Here is a 20,553-nt window from a genome sequence, read left to right as displayed (position 1 = left end):
CATTATACATAGATGGTGTAAATATTTGACCTCACAAGGATTCCAATTATTATTCTTTAGGAAATGATTCAATATATCATGAAATGTCAAATTTTACAATGATTTGATATGATTATTTTTGGTAAGATTCAGAATGATTAAAAATACACTGAATATGTAATGTGACTGAGGGAATTAATGATACAGTAGTGGAATACAGACAATAAAACCAATACACCAACCTTATTCTTAAAATGTTTGAAAGATAATATATCTCAAGAATGTACATATTAAATAAATACACACACATAGTCAGTTATATTTAATTCTAACATTCCCAAAATCGATGCACTTGAAACGATGGCTTCAAACTGATGAACTGTTATGCACTGGACGCATTTTGCCAAGTCAGTTTCCGAACACTAAAAGTAACATTTACTGTGTCACATTACTGTTTATATTTACAATGTGACTGCCAATAAGCACATTTTACTCTATTTGTAGATGTGACAGAAGTAGATTTGATGGAAAACAGCCAATAGCTGTAGAGAAATGCAGTTACCAGGTCACAAGTTGAACGTTTCATTCCGGTTGGGGAGGTTATTCTGGTTTGACATATGATACGTATATGAAACTTTCACATAGCTCACATATACTCCCTTCGAGGAAAGACACCAGGCCTTTCTGATTTCCAAGAATGTCTGATGTCACAACCCTGATTCCTGTGCCAATTTATGGCCTTTTTACCAAATAAGCTCGCAGCTTATGCGATAACAGGCCAAAAAGATGCATTGAAAGAGACAAAAGTGACACTAATTGGCTGAAATATGCTTAAAACAAAAAGCAGAGGCCAAATGGAGAGGAAAGTACATGTGCACTCATGCTGTGCTTCCTGAATACGATTAAGCAGACTGACTTATACAAAAGAACAAGCATGGATTAGACTACTGTCAAACCCTGCTCTTTAACAGTTGTGATAATAGCACATATTTTGCGATAAGCTAGCATCAAAACATACATAGCTTTAAGCAGTGAACCATATCGGCCACTAACACTGTAGATTATGACATAGGCTAACTGGCATGCTTGCATGTTTTCATGTTAGCCAACACTACTGTCAAATCTTGCTCTTTTTTCTGTTCCTTTTTACACAATTATTGCTTTTCTCCATCTATGATTATGCTTACTTGATTTTGTTCATCAGTTTCCTTGTTTCCTATCATTTTTTCTATCTTCCTTCCACGCCCTTTGATTAAATCTCATTTTTTCTTGTGTTCCTCTGCAACTACGTTATATAAAGGCATTTGTTTCTATGTCTTCTTTTATATTCGTTACACTTCTGTTTTGGTGTTCTTGAATAGTTCTGTATATTTACACACTGTATATGTATATTGATACTGATATTATTATTATTATTATTATTATTATTATTATCATTATGTTAGACAAATACCTTTAATAAGTGGTTCAGCAGATAAGCCTATAAACAATGTTCTTTCATGGTACAACACAGTTTTATGTACTAAAGCAGTGGAGCTCAGTGGTTTCTGTTACTGGGTGTATCTGGTCCTAGGAGGGGCTTACTTTGGTGATTTGAGGTCTCTATGGATGATCTTGTGGAGATGCAGGTAGTTCATGCCGCTGGCGATGCCTGAGGCCCAGTCCACCAGAAGACGTGGCGTGATCTTCCTGCCTGCCCTCAGAACCTCATACAGTTGACCCTGAGCACAGTACTCCATTATAATGCAGTAACATGGAGCCTGTGTGCACACTCCTCTGCAGAGAGAAATTAAAACAAACATCACAGAGTCAGACATCATCGTGTCATTTGTAAAGCATTTCATGACAGTTTCTCACTCTCAGCAGTCTGCAGACTGTGTACACTGGGTGCACAGAAACACCAAATCAATCTGTAAACAGTAAACAATGCTGCACGAGCAGAGACACCAAGTCATACTTGAAGCCGATGATGTTGGGATGTTTCAGCTTGCGAAGGTGCTTGATGTCAGTCTCTTTCTGTTCCCTGACTTTCTTGATGGCCACTTCTTCTGAGCGGAACTTTCCGAGGAAGACAGCACCCTGTGCTCCACTTCCCAACCACTGCAGCTCCGATATCTCCTCAAAGGGAACCTCCCACATGTCTATAGACCAAATAACAAACAGAAAAGAGAAACCAATCAAAACTACAGGAATAAAGCTAGATTTCTAACATTTTCTATAACTGCTAATTTTTCCTTGCTTTATCAGTGTGGTGAAATTAAGTTCAATAGCAGAGGTTTGCAGCAATTTGGAAAAGCTTACTCTGTCCTGATATGGCTCTTCAATTGGGCATCATATAAAAAGCTGCATAACTAAAGATGCTGGAGGGTAGCTAAGCCCAAGGTCGGGGGGGGGGATGTCCCACTTACACAGATCCACAGACAGGAGGCTATTTCAGAGTGACCGAAATGGCTTACTCCCAGCGGAGTGGTATATCAGCACACGATGACAGGCTGCTAGTGTAAATGTCTACAATTTGGAATTGCCCACTAGCTCGGTGGCTGCAACTGTGACTGTGGACTGATATCACAGTGATTTAAACCGCACAGAAACGGTGCACAGGACGTTTGTTTCATATGATTTTCAGTGGTTCTTTGAGGCTAATGGAGCTAACAAGTAATGGAAACTTATATCCCACCAGTTAGCATCGTGCAAACTGCATGTCTACATTATTTACACCACAGACACGTCACAACGTTGGCCACCCTGTTAAGCAGCCTCAAACAGACTTGCTTATATGGTAACAACAGCCAACAGCAACAGCCATTGTGGGGTCTGAATTTTGTCTGTATCTTCTGTATATTTGAGATTGCATAGCTACTTATGCGGTTTGAGGCAAGCATTTGATGATTTAGGCCTGCAGAATGCTAACTGGTCCAAGGCTACATTAGCCTTGTAGCTCCAGTGCAAAACCTCATTTTGAGTAGATGTGGACACCTGAATACATCTTTAGATTTTTTTGAGTAGACCCTCAATTAAAAAAAAGAAAGAAACTAAAGAAATCAGACTGCCCACCTTGCTGCTGAAGCTTGTACTCCGTAGAGTAAGTCTTTCCTATGATGTTCCACACAGGTCTCAAACAGCCAAAGAGCCCTTCCAGAAACCCTCCTCCACCCGTGCCAGCTCTGTGAAACTGCAGTTTGATGTCATCGTGATGGTGGTGGTGCATGCCATCCTCAGTATGCTCCATGGGACATCCATTCCCTCCTTCCTCTGTGCCCTCCTCCCCGCCGCTGCCACATCCTCCCTGTCCGCAGGAGCCGGGCGATTCAGCATCCTCGTGTTCCTGGAGCTGCAGAACGCTGTTGTCGAAGTGGCCCTGCTCTCTGGTGGAGTCCTCGCTCAGGGCTGTGCACGGTGGGCTTGTCCCGCTCAGGCCCGAGTCCAGCTCGTCCCGGCCCGGCGCCTGCAGCTGCTGCAGGGGAACGGGAAGGTTGGTGGGAGGGGCCAGGTCCGTGATGATCTGTGGGGGAGGTGCGGGAGGCGGGGCTTGGGAGGAAGGAGAAGTGTTAGGGTTGGACTTCTTCAGAGCGTCCCCCACCACAGTTAGCTTGAGTTCCTCTTTTAGCTTCCCCACTAGCAGGCTGGGGCAGGACGTCCAGGACAGCACCTCCGGGGAGCTACCCATAGTGCTGTGCGTGTGCATGGGCGGCCACCCGCCAAGAGAAAGGGAAGCCAGAGGGGCTTCAATGATGGAGGCTTCTGCTGAAGATCAGGGAACCTATAGATAGAAAGATAAAGACAGAAAAAGATTGTCAGGTCTGACTAGTAATTACAAAGCTCAGCATTGTAAAGTTAGCTGTAGAACCTCCCATCTCGGTTTGATCATGATTAATTAAAAATATCAAATTTTATATTTGATTAAATTAATTTAGTAGGATTCAGAAATATTTTTTAAAAAGTACACAAACTACAAGAAGAATGTACACAAAAGTGAAATATAGACAGTCAATAAAAACAATACATACAAACATGCATCAACTCATTTTAGTACCCTACTTAAAGGGATACTCTGGACAAAATAAAATATTTAACCAATGGTGCTCTGTTGTAAACATGCCTATACTAATACTACAGCAGTATAGAAGTTTCTAAAGTTTTTCCAGACTAAAGACTAGAAAGACCACCTCCTGTTGATGTATTTTGAAGGTGGTGGGGGCAAAACTACTATCATTTTCGTGTGGATTTGTGGAGAAGGCTGTTTGAAATATCTTTTATGGCTAATGCAGAAGAAAGCCTGAAAGTTAATGATACTGACAGGCCGCCAAATATCACATCTGTATTTATTGACCTCTATATCAGTGGCTATGCTAGCAGTCAGAATTCCTTTTTCACCACTGGTTGTGTATGTGTGTGTGTTTGTGTGTTTATCTTAACCTATAATTTAACCAGGAAAGTCATTAAGAACATATTCTTATTTACAGTGGTGGCCTGGACTTATTTGGGCTATGCATGCTGGGTACTGTAGTGAGACAACACTGAAGAATGAAAACACAAGAAGGACACAAAATCGCAAATTCGGTCAAACTAATGAGCCTGAGGGATGCAATACTGTGCTGCAAAATATTACATAACCTAACAAATAACATATGAAATGCTAGTTTTACGCTGGAATGATCTATGTGGACTGTGTTATCCAGAGTAGTGAAAATCAGAAAATTGAGCTGATCACTACTACTTCAGGTCTAACTGAAAATTCAAGCATTTAACCGTCATTCCAGTTTAATTTCCTATCTCATTTCCCATCCATGGGATGTGGGATTGGAAGAGCTTACATTAATGATGATTATCTTTTTAAACCTGAGAGAGAGACAGACAGAAAGAGAGAGATGGGAAGAGAGAGGGAGAGAGATGCATGGCTAGATTCCAGGAAGCATTTGTTCTGATCTAAACTCTGCTGGTTTACTCCACCACTGCAGTGCAGGGATTAAGCAGGCACGCGTATTAGGAGCTCTGAGAGCCAAACATCTGGCACACACTGCTGTCTCTCACTGCATAGCCAGCAGCCTAGCACAGTGAACACACACACACACGCACACACACACACACACAGACCACCACTGGCCCCAACAGCCACACAGCCTATAATCTGCTGCTGTGGTTATGCAAGCTGCAGGCAGGCCTGAGGCCACGCTCCCAAAAGGGGACTTATTTCAGTATCATCAGGGTCTAAATAAACGCAAAGGTCATGGTGAAACACATGGGTGTCGCCCGGTGTCCTTATTAATGCGTATAAAGAGGATGTAGGCAGGGCCAGATATTCAGACACTCCCTCCACAGCTCAGCTGCCATGTTCTCAGCCACTGTCTGGTTTTATTATTAAACGACATGACAACAGTGGTTTCAGCTGCAGAACATAGCAACACAGAGAAAACAACAAACCACTCACTATCTTGAACAAACAACAATCTTGAACAATCCTGAACCTCTGTTACAAAGAAACTCTCAAACTCACCTGTTCCTCTCCAAAACCTTCTTTATTCTACAAGGTGATGCATAAAATTCTAAATCACTACCAGAACATATAACCTCCTCTAAGGCTAAAGGTGAAATGTGTATAAATGTATATAAATAGCAAAAGTTCAATAATAATGCATCACACACACTGCATTTGGATGCCTCTTAAGGCCTCAAAAGATGTGTTCTTGAGAAACTTCCTTTAACAAAGGCAGCAGACACAGCGGCTAGACGGAGGCATGAGCATCGAACCTGTGCTGAAAGAATGTTTACCATCAGAATAACACTGTAGAAACTTCCAGGACCAGATATAAAGATGAGGAAAGTCTAGGTGCAAAATATGCCATGACGTGGCTGTAATGTGCGTGAGCAGTCTGTGTTATCTTTTCACTAACTCTATTTTCTTAGCTGGAGCACAATAATACCTACCCCTTTGAGAGGTTTGGTGGCAAAGAACTTCATTCATTAACCACACTTTCACTTTCTGTTTTGTCTCCAGCTTGCTGACAGTTCCATAATTTCTCTTTAAAACCTTGCACCTCATGGGCTAGGAGTTAGTGTGTGTATTAATGTGTTCTCCTCTTAGGATTCCAGATATTGACAGCTGTGGGATCACTGAAGTTCAAACTCACAATCTCCTGATGTTGGTGTGCAGACCACTGAGGACTTTCAGGAGCTTGCGATTGGTGCAACAGACCAAGCATTCATCTCAACAAGAGGTTGAAGTCTGATCCCCAGTAATGCCATAGCTGTCCATAACTAGGAGCCCAATAGGAGAAAATGTCTGGTGGGATTGTCTGATGGAGTCAAGTAACATACATTCTGTATTATTTATCTAACTGAGATTCAGAACTAAAAATGTGACTTGTGAGAATTCTTGACTAAACTAAGAAGTCTGAGTTGGATGAACTCCAGTGTCCCCAAGTTGAGTTAACTCAAGAAAAGCTGTTTGATTAGTTACCTTCAAGGAGCGGGTGAATGAATGAAACCACGGCTTTTAAGATGATGTACACACGAGCTGGGGTGAAATGTGTGATGATTTGAGGCTGGTTGAAAAACATTCGTATAGCCCCAGAAGCCCAGGCCAGGTGACGCCCCTGCGGTAATGCATCTGTTTCTCTGCATATTTTATTAGATCTCTTTGACCCTGTTCTTTAATGGTCAGGATTCCTACAGGACCACCACAGAGGAGGCTTTATTTGGGTGGTGGATCATTCTCAGCACTGAAACTGACTTGGCGGTGGTGTATTAGTATGTGTTGTGCTGGTATGAGTGGATCAGACAGAGTTTTTAAACAGCTCAGTATCACTGCTGGACTGAGAATAGTCCACCAACCAAAATATCCAGCCAACAGCGCTGGGTGGGGAGCATCCTGTGACCACCGATGGAGGACTAGAGGATGACTAACACAAACTGTGCAGCAGCAGATGAGCTATCGTCTCTGACTTTACATCTACAAGGTGGCCCAACAAGGTAGGTGTATCTTGTAGAGTGGACAGTGAGTGGACACAGTGTTTAAAAACTTCAGCTGCACTGCTGTGTCCGATTGACTCATACCAGCGCAACACATACTAACACGCCACCAAGATGTCAGTGTCTGAGAATGATCCACCACACAAATAATACCTGCTCTGTGGTGTTTCTGACCATTGAAGAACAAGCTAAACAAATTATGCAGATAAACAGATGGACTACAGTCTGTAATTTTAGAACTACAAAGTGCACCTGTATGTTTAGTGGAGCTGATAAAACGGACAATGAGTGTAGACACAAGGACGTGTACTTAATGAAGTGCTGGTCAGTGAATATCATCATAGCATCCAATATCGGAGTTGTATTAATAAGAGTCTGTAAAAAAGGTGACAAAAACCAATCCAGTCTCTCATTTCTAAAATATTATGTTTACCAATGAAGCAGGGTTTACACCAGGATGTTTTATGTATAATTCAGTGAAGTTGGAGTGTTGATAACAAGGTCCAGTGGAGGCAGAGGTAATGTGTGGAACTGGAGGCGACGTGTTGATAGGAGAGTTGCTGAAACAAGGCCACGGCTGCCATGCTGCACACATGTGACCATAAAGAGCAAAGTCTATCAGGCACAGAGAGAGGAAAGAGGAGGAGATGAAAAAGGAGGAGTGGAAAGAGTTGCGTGACAGAGATAAACTGCCCGGTCCTTTTGTGTGAGAGCGAAGAGGCCGTGCAATCAAAGCAGGACCTATGAACCACACACACACACACACACACACACACACACACACACACACACACACACACACACACACACACACACACACACACACACACAAACACACACACACACACACACACACTCACATCCCCACACTAATAGGTATGCAAATTCAAAATGTTTGTGCACACAAACTGAAGCATAACACTTCACGCTGTTGGAACAAAATCTCACATGTCCAAAATGGTAACAATACAGGAGAAGAAAAAAAAAAAACACTTAACTTTCAGTGTAAGTTACTGTAAAAATATTTGTTTCCAAATAATTTTAGACCATTTGTATTGGTTCGTTCATCATGCAATTTTAACACAGTGCAAAGTTGCTGGAGGTCTGGAATTAGGCAGAAATGCAAAAAGTGACAAAAATGGAGATACAAGTTTTTACCTGACAGCAATGATACATTAGTCTTGGACTAAACTGCAGTGTCAATGGCAGAGATATTAGCATTTAAGTGTATCACTTTTAGGCTGAGAGCAGCAGAAAATGCTGGATCAAATATTGGTTAGAAATAATGTAACATGATCCAGCTGTTAGCTGCGTATTTCTTCCTGTGGGTTAATAAGAGTGTTTGAGAGGTTTAAGCATGATATATATATATATATATATATATATATATACATATATATATATATATATATATATATATATATATATATATATATATATATATATATATATCTGTCTGCATGGACTGGGAATGGTACATGTTTACATATTACTTCAAATAAGTGAGGGAAATTTGGTTCTCCCATTATTGGCCCTTTGACGTTTACATTTTTGTTTTATTAGAGCATTTAACATAATGGAAGCATGATATTTTAAAAAGGTTGTGCTTCACAGTGTCCTAGAGCCCCAAGCTAACACACTACCCACAAAGTAACATGCTAATCACAATACAACTACATGATACAATATGATACAAAGTGATTCAATGACACAACACAATGTGTTGTATTGTTACATCCCTAGAAAACACACAGACAAATAAACACACTGTTTCTGCACTCACACACCTGCCTGCACACACACACATGACTAATCTTTGCATAGAAAAAAAAAATTGATCTCTCTGGTACCAGCACCACTAAACCATCCAGGAGGAGTAACTGGATATAACCTACACACACACCTTTCTGTGGGAGAGGTATGCTGCTGTCTGTGTGTGTGTGTGTGTGTGTGTGTGTGTGTGTGAGTGAGTGAGTAACCTGACCTGTGTGTATGAGTGATGGAGCAGTAGAAGCATCAATAATGCAAGCTCAGCTCTCAAACTCTCAGCGCACAGCTGAGAGTGCAGGGCGCAACCAGAGCGCTCAGCTAACCCAGAAATCCCTTCCCCTCTGTGTGTGTGTGTGTGTGTGTGTGTGTGTGTGTGTGTGTGTGTATGTGTGTGTGTGTGTGTTTGTGTGTGTGTGTGTGTGTGTGTGTGTGTAATTCCACCCCAAGACCAGCGCTGATGCTCCGAGCTGCATTACACCCCAGAGGAAACATCCGAGGCCCTGCCAAACACACACATCTCGAATGCAACAGGGGACTCTCAAACACAAGCACAGCTCACAGGCATCACTAATGGGCCTTGATTAGACAAATTACAGAGCAGAAAGCAGAAGTCAAAACGGCCATTAAGTAAAAGTTATTCATTTTTCAACATCAGGAAGACAAACAGAAAACATATATTTAACATTACACAGACGTTTTTCAAAAAAATCTGCAGGGATATATTTCTACATCTCCAAAGTTCAGTCTTAGAAGTTGGTTGCCTTCTTTGCTTCTCATGATCATGTGTGGGGTTATCAGTGGATTGGTCTGAGAACACCAGTAGCATTTCTGTTTCATTTGCTTGATGTCAAGGGCTTCTTGACAGCTACACATCCTTTCAGTTAAGGTTGTCTTCTCACAGTGATGGAGAGAAACACCTGTGGATTTTTTCAGATTTGAAGCAAAATCAGAGTTTTATCGTTTCCTCTATTAAAGACGAAAGCTTTAAGTGCTGTTTATCTGATAGGGTTAGTTTGTCAGGTCTTGTATGGTTATTAGGAATCCCATTTTATCTTTTAAAAATTTCTTGAACTTCAGTTTTGGAAACCTTTTTTCATTTTTTTCTTTGACTTTCCCCTTCTTTACGCAAGTTGATTATCTTACATCTAACCTTCTTAGAAATATGTTCTGAACAACAAATAACTTGTACTTAATGTTCGTTTTGAATGACTTTTGCACAGAAGTGTTAGGATTTCTGGGTCAGTTTCTTACAGGTAGGTTATTACAGCAACAGTTACCCACACTGCGTGACGTGATGCTGTTAGCTGTATATTTCTTGCTGAAGAAAAGAAATATTGGATTTGTGTCAGCTCTCATTCTCCAGGTTTCAGAATTGGTATTGGTAAAGAAAAATGGTATTACACAATCTCTAACTACAGCAGCAATGCATGTCTTAGAATCTAGTATTGTATCATTCATTTCTCCCGCGGTTTTAAAGTTTCAATATGTAATAATTTTTGCTCCAAATTTGACTGTCTTGGGTGATTTTCTTAGTTCATTGTTTTAAGTAGTTTGCTTTCACTGTTTAAGGCCTGTTGTATTATTTTATTGTCTTCATGGTTATTATCAATTGTTTTTAATGACTGATTATTTTTAGCATTTTATTTTTTAGATTCTTGGTATTCCATCTATTGATTCTTAATCTATTACTATTTTGTTGTTTGTTTTACCCCTTGGGGCACTCAGCCACACTAAAAATGAGGATTCTCAACTCAAGCTTAAATAAACAATATGATGATGATGATAAATGCAATGTTTAGAAACCTTGTGTCACATATAATCACTTTATTTTGGCGTATTTGTAATGAAGTGTTCACATAATGTAATAGGTACGTGTTGTTTTTAAATGCTGTGCTGAGATACAAGTTTGTCTTATAACAGTGACAATATACTATCGCCAACATTCTTTGGCCCAGAGACATCCTAAAAAAGTACCACAAGCATCACTCTAATTACTCTCTTCACAAGTTACAATGATCTTCAATGCTTCGGGGTAACTGTTGGTTTGAGTTGGTTTCAGCTGGTCTTCAGTTGGTCTCTGTTTGTGCTGGCATTGGCAGACAGGTTCTAAGTGTTCTCTCATCTTCTGTGTGTGCAGAGAACTCTTCAAACTGCATAGTCAATGATTCATGGGTTTGGGTGTCTGTGCTTCCATAAATAATGTCTGCAGCTTATCGGCAGAGAGCCTGACCTGCCCGGCTAATTTACACACTACCTGGACCTGGTTCTGACCAGTGAACACTGATGGGCAAGATTGTGTGACGCACACACACACACACACACACACACACACACACACACACACACACACACACACACACACACCATAAACCCGAATTAGTGTGGCACCTATACCAATACCATATCAATACTGGCTTGACACCGGCACTTACAGTATAATACAATACAGTTTTGGTATCGACAATAATTCCGATACCATGAAGTGACGTCTGACACACAAGTGCACTACTGAGAGACACTTGCATGTGTAGTGTGGGATTATATCACGCTTGATACAAGCAGCAGTAAAATGCTGGTATTTCCAGGGGAGGAACAGCCAGAAAGAATTTCAATACATATATTTAATTATGCATTTACAGATATTACAGATGTCAAAGAGACTTTCCGCTGCTATGAAACCATTCAAATGTGCATTTTTCCAACAATTAACTTCTATTAATTCAAGCTTAGTATGTTTTTTCTGTGACACAGAAGACTTTTACTAAAATACAATATATGAAAGGTGGAAATGGTATGAATATCAAGATTTATACGGACCTATCAAGAAGTTAGGTTAAGTAATGTTAGGAACAGTATTGGCACTTTGTATTGGCAGATACTTAAGTATATTAATATCAGAAGAGAAAAAGCAGTATCTGTGCATCCCTAATCATAATAAATGGATAGCACCACGTAGTGCTGACATATGCTTGCAGAAATCTAAAGTAGCTGGAAGATCATTGGTCAAAGCAAGGGTTAAAGAAAAGGATACTGAGAAAGAGAGCAAGAAGAAGGTAAAGAGAGAGTGACAAATAGAAAGAATCAGGGTAACAGAGAGACCAGAGACAAAGGGGGGAAAATTACCATGTGTTGATCCATTAATCCTTACACAGGCCTAGTCTGGATCCAAAGCAAGTGCCAACATTACTCTGCCTTATTAAACCTTAACCTTCTTGAAGCCACAGAAAGCAGACAGCCAGAACTCACAGAAAGACCCAACAAGCATAGCTCCTCCTCATCCAAGGTTTACAAAGTCCAATGAGCTGAATTCAGTTCAATGAACTGAGGGCTGTGGAACTGTGTGGAGTTCTGAATGTAGAACTGTCCTTAACTGACTGCAGACCAAAGATAAATGCCCCACATTACACAGCTGCAGAATAACAGACGCGTGAGGATTATGTATTTAAAATACACCCACAAAAGAGGCAGCAATCAGATTACCAATACAGCACATTTGAAAAAAGGGAGCGCTTGTGGGACTACATTTAAATGTTTCAAAGAGGTTAAAAAAATACAGTGTACAGGAATTTTTAACACAAGGGTGTGTAGGTGGGTACCCACTGTTACAACTATAGTACTGTGAAAAATCAAGGACCACCGACCATTTATTTAATTTCTAGTTAAAAAGGTCATTAAGTAAGTTATTAATTTTTCCAAGACACATTTCTGAGATTAAACAAGAAACTGTTACTGAGAAAAGGGAACAGACATAAAGAAGAAAATTTGCAAATTTAAGAAAGAATCTGGAAACCCCAGAGCCCAGACCTCGACATCACTGAATGTGTTTGGGTTTGCTTGGACTGTGAGAAGCAGACAATTCAACCAACTTCTAAGACTGAACTTTGGTGGTGTGGAAAAAATATGCCTGTAGATTTCTTTAAAAGACTGAAAGCAAGTCACCCAAAAAAAATAAAAGCGGTGATGAAAGCAAAGGGTGAACACATTAAATACTAAAATATTTCACATTATTTGAAATTATTATTTAATTGTTGAGGCTTAATTTAAAGGTTAAATTTGTGTCTTTTTTTCTACCTTTTTTCTTTATGCTGAAAAATTAATAACCTGTACTAGAAATGAAACAATTAAAGGTTTGTCTTTGACCTTTGCACAGTACCATACATAACAAATATTAGTTTCATAGTTGTTACTAAATAAATCATAGTAGTCACTGAAGAAGTCTGAACAGTATAGTATATAACTAACTATAACAGAATGGTTTTCTCATGCATTTTCTTTGCCTTTTTTGGTTGGTGTTCTCTGTTGCTGAAACCATGCACCATTACGGCATGCCTCATACATATACCAGGGAACAGCTTCGTTAGGATTTTAGCATTGACACATATTTGGCATTTATATGGCACATAATTTGAAAGTAAGCTTCAAAACAGGCTTTAACAATTTCAATACAGTACAGAAATCTGAAATAGTGTATAAAAAATTAGAACTCTATCACCAATCCAATTAAAACTTTGGCACATGCCACATTTTATGTTAAATTTATTCTCCTAACATGTTACAATTCAGCAGATAAACAATAACTGTGCATTAAAATGTGCAGAAATGTGTTCTCTGTAGAGGATGTGTTCACTTATTTTGACTTAGAAAATCAACAAAACATCATTTGACCAGGAATACATAAAATACATAAAATTTCAAAAGTCAAATTAAATCTTGACTTGAGAACTGAACTTAAAAATCATGTGGCATCACTATTCCTTATGTACACAGGCAAACACACACTCAAAAGATTTATTCACTCACTCAGTATCAGAGATACACATTAGGGACGTAGCAGCTGGTAGGGCTGGGGGGATCGGGGGAGATCAGGTTCCTGCTCCCCTACCCCCACTACCACTCCTAACACACAAACACTTACTCATTAGACAAGAATATTAATCCCACTCATACAGAAGGTACTACAATCTGTGCCAATCAGCAATACTGTGCCAAACACAAAATGTAAAACCCACTGCGCTCACAAACACACACACACACACACACAAAACTCACGTCTGGGTTACAAATGTACTATTGTCCTCATATCTTAGACCACATACATCATCTAGCTCTGACTCACTGAAGTCACCCATGAAAAAGCCTAAATAAGCCATCTTACTCAAGCAAATACACTCCAGGAGAAACATATGCTCTCATTAATCTATAGTGTGCCATAAACACACACCCACACTCAGCATCTGTGTCCCCATAACTCTTGGTCTCATTAGCTGCAGGCCTGGGGGGTCAGTATGGGGGGTGGCCGCTCCAGAGGGACCAGCTGCTGCGGCAACAAAGAGCCAATTTAGCCTCCGACAAAGAGCCATGCTCCCTCTTTCTGTCTGCCTGACACCCTCTCTCTCTCTCTTTCTCTCTCTGTCTCACATTCCCTCTCTCCATCCTTTTATGCCAGCGTCAGTCTTATCCCACTGCTCTCGCTCTCTCTTTCAGTCTCACATTCCCTCTCTACACCCTTTCGCAATCAATCTGATCCTGCTGCTCTGAGGCCAGCTCCAGCTCCAGCTCACCCCTTGCAAACAGTCACACGCTGAGCAGCGCTGATTGACACATGAAAGGAATCACTCAATCACTCAGCATGACTCATGCAGCCAATTAGCTGCAGCAGGGTCCTGCAGCACCTGAGCACCATCGTCACTTTACTCACACTATAAGTCATTGCTACACACACAGACTTCCACTATATATGCAAAAAAGCGATGAGTTAAATTTACTTGATTCAAATTACATTAACACCACTGCCAAAAGTAAGTAAACTGAAAGACGTGCGGATGTAATAAAGGGGAGCACAATCTGATTGGCCGATATTCGCTCCAGACAGGATTTTTGTTCCAGACAAGCAACTGGCAACTGGCCAATTCTTTATTTTTACATAGACCGACCTGCATTGCAATTTTATGACAAACAACGTGAACCAGATAAGCGTACTCATGCTGTATTTGAATGCTGCTGCTGCCCCTGCACACTGCATGCTGTAGCATAATTTTGCAAGACTCATTGTGCTGAATAGCCAGTTGCCCCTTACTTCCAATGCAGCTTTTTATTTGATTCACGTTATTTAAATAAGCAAATAATTGTTCAGTTATGAATTTGAACTGCCATTTTGCTCCATTAAAGAGGAAAGAATCAAGATTCAAGTTTAGTAAAAACAATGTTGCATAAGTTTTTATATCTAAGTGAAACACCAAGCCAAACTATTAAGTCTAATTTAGATCATTAAAAAAAAAAGTATACATAAAATATACTAAAACTTAGGCTTCTTTGTCATTCCAACTGTATGTAGACAGATGCAGAAAACAAAATGGTGTCTTCAGGGCTAAGGTACATATAACATGCTAAGCATGACAAGACTTCCAAGGACAAGACAAGGCATCCACTTAACAGGGCACAGTACACAAACTTTAGACTAACTATCCAAATTTGTCCTTATATCAGCACAATTCTTGCCAAAAGCAATTAAACTGAAAGATAACATTGTGTTGATGTAATATATTTTAATGATGTAAATATTTGAATCAAGAAAATTCAGTGAATCACATCTTTTCAGAGTAGCAGACCTCAGCTGATCCATAAGGTAAGAAGTCAGAAGGGCTAAAGCCACACCGTGATGAGATCTCAATAACGTCCTGTCTAGCAGGATGAAAGCCAGTACCTCTTCAATGCTGTCTGCCATGCCTTTAATGTGCAATCCACAGAGCCTAAGTTGGAATCTCAGTCAATTCATTGCTCCAGTCTTGGTTGGCAGTAAGTGACGTCCGCTGCATGTTTTCAGGGCATTCCAGCAGGTTACGCTCCTTCCTGGACTTCTCAGCACGGGACTTTCCTTGCCTTCTGCCTCCTGATTTGCAGACTAAAATATGGGCCCATGTGTAAAGCTGCTTTAGTACTACACTCTCTCTCTATCTCCTCCCTCAGGGCACTGAACTGAGGTAGGCAGGTAAACCTATAATCTGTTCTGAGCAGAGCAGGAGTAGACAGAGTAAACACAGCTCAGTGCTGCAGTGAGAGAAAATGACCTGGCCGCTGTTCAGAAGGTCACATGGCCAAAAGCGCTCCTGCTTAGACATATCTGCGCAAATCCAATCCAGCACAACACAAAAACAAACTTCAATCATCTAGAGATAACAATTTATATTGATGGAAAAAAAGTAACTCTTCCCAATGTGGTCACAAATGAGTAATACAGGGAACAATTCACAGTGGCAATTTTGTTGTGCTACAGTGATGAGAAATAGAGCGACACAGAGAAAATGAGAAAGAGAGAAATGACAAAAACCTGAGGCAATGTCATCTATGCCAGTATACACTATCCTGCTGCCCAGAGACATCCACGTATGTAATGTATATGATAAATAATGAATTTGCGATCCACTTCTATCCGCTTAACTCAATATTGGAATCACATTTGAGCCATCAGCGTAGAAAGTAGGGATGTACTGAAATGGAAATCATGGGCCGATGCCATTGTCCAAGTACATATCTGTCAATGCAGATAGGAATGCTGATACATAAACATTTAAAAGATGAAGAAATTGGGACTATATCATCTAAAATCAGCATTACAGTGAAACATTTTTTTTCGGTAAAGTTATAAACATAGAAAAATGCATTAAACAGAGATATTTTAGCCAGTTTCATCTAAACGTTCCACTCTTCCAGAGTACAGCAGATATGTCATCAGAACTGGTTTAAAATATCAGTCAAGTCAAAGCATCTGTCCAATGCCGATCATTTTTGTTAAAGCAAATATCTGCCAATACCAATATGATTCCGATATCATAATGCATTCGTTATAGGGATGTGCATTATGACTAATTTTGACAACTGAGTATCCATAAGAGTTAATCAACGGATATGGGGTTATTGCAAGGAACAAAAAGGGAATCAATGTAAACAGGGGAAAAAAAAAGACTCAAGACTAAATTAGAATAGATCAGTAGGCTTTCTTTTGGATGACAGCACTGAGAGTTAAAATTTGAAAACATGTTTATTATTCAAAAATAGTCATAGGAAATAGCAGGTCAGTAGGTAGCAAAGAACAATAAACATACTTGTGAAACAGTCACATTTTACAGTCATGCTAAAACAAAAAAACTATGTTTTTTGAATGGTTAGCCCAAATAGTTATTTCAGTATTCGAATACTGGCACTTTAAACGGTTAACCAAATACTTGAATAGCCATGTGCATCCCTGATCCCTAATGATGGGCTTTGTCATTTACGAGGAAAATGGCCAATGTTTTTCAAGCAAAGTAGGCAAATGAATAAATCCCAGCAGTTTCAAGGATGCAACAACAAAAGATGTGCAAAAAACATATATAGTGAAGAGTGTACAGCTGTGCCCAAGTTCACCTGGTTTTATGTTAATGCTACAAATACTATGTCCTATAGGCCTGCCAACATGTTTTTATTAAGAAATATTAGCACAGTAGCATAGATAGCTTATGAGCAGATTTCCAGTGATGTCTCCATATACATGTGCCATGATGGCAGTCACAGCTCACTTACTCTGAAATATGAGATGGTGAGGCTGGTGTGGAGGGGGAGAGGAGCAGTCTACTGTCCTACTGGTCTACTGTGTATAGTTTGTCCTTGAAGAATGGACAGCAATGTGGTTTCTTAGGAAATCAGCAATTTGAAAGGATTTAACATTGCTGTTTGTTCACACCAACATCTGGGGTACTACATTTCAAACAAGTATGAGAGTATACCAGGACACATATTTAAACTATATCACTGACCTATTTGGCTCTGCAATGTTTCAAATGCAGGACATCACAGAACTCGAAAAACTGAGCAGGTCAAACACAGACCACAGAGCTAAGCCAAAGCAGACAAATTTGTGCTGTAATTAGATTTTCACAATTTATTTAAAAGATAAGTAGAAATTGTAATCATTAGAGCAAAGCAGTCAGTAAGGTCATGGTAAATAAGAGAGAAATCTGATCCTAGATCAGCATTTCTACTCTGAGACGCTTGTTGAACACATGCCACGATCTCAGAAATGCATTCATTTCATTTCAGTTTCAGTCACATGACGAGAGAAACTGTGCCCGAGTTGCACATGGCACAGACTACACACAGTTGCTCCACAAACACACACGTGGCTTTGAAGAGCTGCTTTGAAGTGCGTAACTGAGGTGCAGTAATTCCTGCTCTGCGAGCAGGTTAAGCACATTCCAGCTCCATCGTGCTGTTTTGTGACGTTGTTTACTTGAGGCTGTTACTAAAATTAGAACCATACAAAGGAATATGAGCGGCCTAAATACATGAGCATTAGCAGAGGAATGACACTGCATTTGACTCTACAGGAACATTAGTGAAAGTACTGAATGTGTGAGTGTTTACATACAATCTGCTAATCATTAAGACCTGGTGAGAATGTTTAAATGTACACTAGGGATGGGAGTTATATCTGTATAAAAGTGAGTTATCCCATCCAGCGAATTCTACCACACTTGGGATTCAATGAAAAGCCAAAAGACGGAAACATTTAAATAAGTCTTATAAAGCACAGCATCCTTTGCGATTACTTTGCAATAGGGCACAGGCTCCCAGGCAATCTAGTGGATAAATGGCATACAGTACTGAGAAAAACAACAGTGAGCAAGAAAACCACCCTTCATTTATTTAATTTTCAGTCAAAATGACTATTATGTACATGTTATAAATTTCAGTGCCAGGGAGCAGAAAACATACATTAAACAGAATATTCCACAGAAGCCTCAACAACTAAAAATCCCATTTTTCAGTATTTAGTATCTTTATTACTGCTTCTGTTCTTTTTCTGAGACTAATGAGTTTTTTGAAGAAATTTGCTTTCAGTTTTTTGAAGAAATCTCCAGGGATACAGGTGTGCTCTAAAGTTCAGTCATAGAAATTGGTTGCATTTTCTGCTTCTTATGATTTCAGTAATCTCAACTGCAAATTTACACTCATCAATTCATAAAATCTTACTCCACATGTCAGATGTCCAGTTTCTTTATTGTCTCTTTTCTTTTCTCAGTAAAGACTTCTTGACAGCTGCACATCCTTTCAGCCCCATAGCACTGAGTTGTCCCCTCACAGGGGATTTTTTCAGATATGAAGCAAGAGTGGAGCTTGACTTTCTCCTCTCTCAAAGAACTTTAAGTACTGTTTATCAGATGGTGACAGTTTTGTTGGTCTACCAAGTCTTACACGGCTATTAGGGGTCCCATTTTCTCTGTATCTTTTAAAAATTTCTTGAACTTGAACATAACAGCCATTTTGGCCATCATAATAAAAATTAAGATCATCATCCACATAATTGTTATATATTGTAATATAATATTGTAGTGATCCAGGTAGTGGAAAATATTGTGACATAAATTTGAGTTAATATCGCCCAACCCTACCATACACGTGCATATACACAAACACATGCCACATGAAGATGGAGGCACTAGTGGGAAGCCAAATGTAAATGAGAGTGAATGTGGTTAGTGGGCAGTGAGTGCTATGAGTCACATAATCAGTGATGCTGCAGTGCTCTAAAATAAGACTGCAGACACAGAGAAAGCAGGAGAGGAAGCAGGCAGCTCTTTGTGCATGTGCTGTTCTAGCCTCATTCCTCAAGAAACAAAACCTGATAAAACCCACACACAACCTCTAACCCTCAATACACACACACATAACTCGGATGGACGCAAAGGTGAATCAGTAATTACAGGACCAAATCAGTTCAAAGTGCCATTTGATCAAAGAAAGTGAGAGAATGACTTTATAATGGAGACAAATAAAAAAGATTCATCATCAATATCATCACCAGTTGGGATGTATTTGGGCTGAATATTGGCCTGATATTGGAATTGTTCCATTCTTTTAAACTCAGTCAGGTGGACAGCATAGTGGATAACTCCTCAGCCACAACACATGGGAGACCAGGTTGGATTCCCCAGCCATGCCACTAAAAAAAAAAAAAGAGCGCTTTGACAAGACGACTAAAATAACATTCACACACTGTTAAATGCCTTTGTATAAGGCTTTGCTAAACAATGTAAAACACTTACATAAATAATACATAATTTATGTATGTGTTATGCTTCATATATAATGTGCATGTGTTTTAAAATGCAAAAAAAAATAAATAAATAAAATCCATGGTTATTGGTTTTGATGTCAGCTCCAACAAAAAAAAAAATCCATATCAGTGCATCACTAATCAGCATCTGCTAACATGCATTCTTTTCCACCATTACTGATACGGGATAAGAGAGAGATGCAGGGCAGGATGTTCCAGAAAGTGCAGCAAGAGCACAGCTGTCTGGCATGCAGTCCCACCTCAACCTTCCAAAACAGTGTAATAACAGTCTTTAGCCCAGGCCTAAGCCTCCAGTCAACAGAGGACTGAACAATAGCTTACCTTACTAAAGTACAGGTCTACTGCTCCATGGGCAGAACAAAGCAAATGACAGAAAGCAAATATGCGCAAAAAGTGAGGCAGACAGAGTGAAAGAGAGAGTGTTCTGGAAAAAGATAAGAGCAAAAAAAGCATATAGATGTTTGTGCAATGGGAACAACAAGTAAAGAAAAAGAAAGAGAACAAGAAAAGGGGGAGAGACAAAGAGAAAGAGGGGGAATGAAGATATAAAAAGAGGTAGTGCTGCTGCCGGACTGATACGAGTGCAGCTCGAATGGGAAAAGATCCCAGAGCGACTACAAAGGACACAAGAGGAGCCGGCTCCATGTGAAGAACGCCGCGAGTGAGGGAGTGAGGGAGGGAGGGGCTGGATGAGAGGAAAGGGGGTTAAGAGGAGGAGGAGA

The 20,553-nt window shown here is 39.9% G+C and overlaps 1 protein-coding gene across 4 annotated transcripts in view; it reads right to left on the bottom strand.

Annotated features, from left to right (window-relative positions):
• The window catches only part of si:ch211-45c16.2 (mitogen-activated protein kinase kinase kinase 13), a 53,781-nt gene that overhangs the window by 12,528 nt on the left and 20,700 nt on the right, over nucleotides 1-20,553 (bottom strand). For 2 of the 4 annotated variants that reach the window (XM_036569642.1, XM_036569648.1), the window contains 3 exons: nucleotides 3,034-3,739; nucleotides 1,937-2,120; nucleotides 1,564-1,755 (listed from right to left, as the gene is read on the bottom strand). In XM_036569642.1, the coding sequence (XP_036425535.1) occupies nucleotides 1,564-1,755; nucleotides 1,937-2,120; nucleotides 3,034-3,664 (1,007 nt within the window). In that variant the 5' untranslated portion in view covers nucleotides 3,665-3,739. Of the gene's footprint in view, nucleotides 1-1,563; nucleotides 1,756-1,936; nucleotides 2,121-3,033; nucleotides 3,740-11,841; nucleotides 12,095-15,421; nucleotides 15,698-20,553 lie in introns of those variants that run through there. The other 2 variants (XM_036569660.1, XM_036569656.1) reach the window with 2 other exon arrangements.

Source organism: Colossoma macropomum, unplaced genomic scaffold, assembly GCF_904425465.1.
Source record: "Colossoma macropomum unplaced genomic scaffold, Colossoma_macropomum, whole genome shotgun sequence".
In the NCBI taxonomy this organism is placed as follows: domain Eukaryota; kingdom Metazoa; phylum Chordata; class Actinopteri; order Characiformes; family Serrasalmidae; genus Colossoma; species Colossoma macropomum.
The sequence above is the reverse complement of the archived record's forward strand: the minus strand, read 5'-3'. Positions and strand labels throughout refer to the sequence as shown.